Consider the following 897-nt stretch of genomic DNA (forward strand, 5'->3'; position numbering starts at 1 on the left):
AAGGATAGCCAGAAAGGGTCTTTCTGGGTGTTCTAAGGCTTTGGCAAAGTAGTCAAGTTTCTTTTTCATGAGGAACCCACATACCCTCTCTGGCAAATTCACTCCCACCGTGGAACTGTGAGCCCTGTGTGCAGTGTCAAAAGCGTCATTGACATAGACTTCTCCCAGCTTAGAGAGTGATGCTTGAAACGCTTCTATTCTGTCTGGCTCGGCTTTAATCACTTTTCCAGAAGGATCCTGACCCTTTCCTTCTTCTTCCACATGAAAGCAAAGGTTCTCTAGCAAGATGATTGAACCAATAGTTGGGTGGGCACAGACCTTCTCCACCTCAAAACCTACACAGTCTTTCAAGAATAGAATACGCTTGCCCAAAAGTGATTTGAGTTCATCAGTGATGGGTTCTAGGGAGTATTTTTCAGGCATGAGGACACCATTGGGCTGGCCGAGGTGACTCATAAGAACTACTGACTTGGCTCCCTTTTCTAGGCAATATTTGATGCTTGGGATGGTGGCCCTGACTTTTTGGTTGTTTGTGATCTGCTTGTCCTTCATGGGCACTTTGAAGTCTACTCTCATGATGACTCTCTTTCCCTTAACATCCAGTTTGTCTAGAGTCAACGTACTAGAGAGAGACATCTTGACAGTCTGTAGGCAGAGGCTGACACCTGGATGCTGATAAGAATCCCTTTACTGCTGCTGGAAACGTACTTTGGTGGCTGATTTTGTCAATGTCCTTCACTTACCCCGCCCCTTCCTTCTGCTCTGTCTCTCATGTGGCGCCATTGTTAGGCTGGGAAAGGAAATCTAGCGTTTTCATTGGTCCATAGTCCTATCCATCTGGATTCTAGCTTTTCTTTTCTTTTCTTTTCTTTTCTTTTCTTTTCTTTTCTTTTCTTT

At 44.7% G+C, this 897-nt stretch overlaps 1 protein-coding gene across 1 annotated transcript; it reads right to left on the reverse strand.

Moving 5' to 3' along the window:
* Nucleotides 1–3: 3 nt before the first annotated feature.
* LOC103728290 (phosphoglycerate kinase 2-like) lies at nt 4–636 on the reverse strand (the record flags this gene model as incomplete). The annotated part of the gene is made up of 1 exon (XM_008826361.1): nt 4–636. A coding segment is annotated over exon 1 (633 nt), but the record flags the coding sequence as incomplete, so codon positions are not given.
* Between the last annotated feature and the right edge of the window lie 261 nt (nt 637–897).

Source organism: Nannospalax galili, unplaced genomic scaffold, assembly GCF_000622305.1.
Source record: "Nannospalax galili isolate Female #2095 unplaced genomic scaffold, S.galili_v1.0 C48365093, whole genome shotgun sequence".
Classification (NCBI taxonomy): Eukaryota; Metazoa; Chordata; class Mammalia; order Rodentia; family Spalacidae; genus Nannospalax; species Nannospalax galili.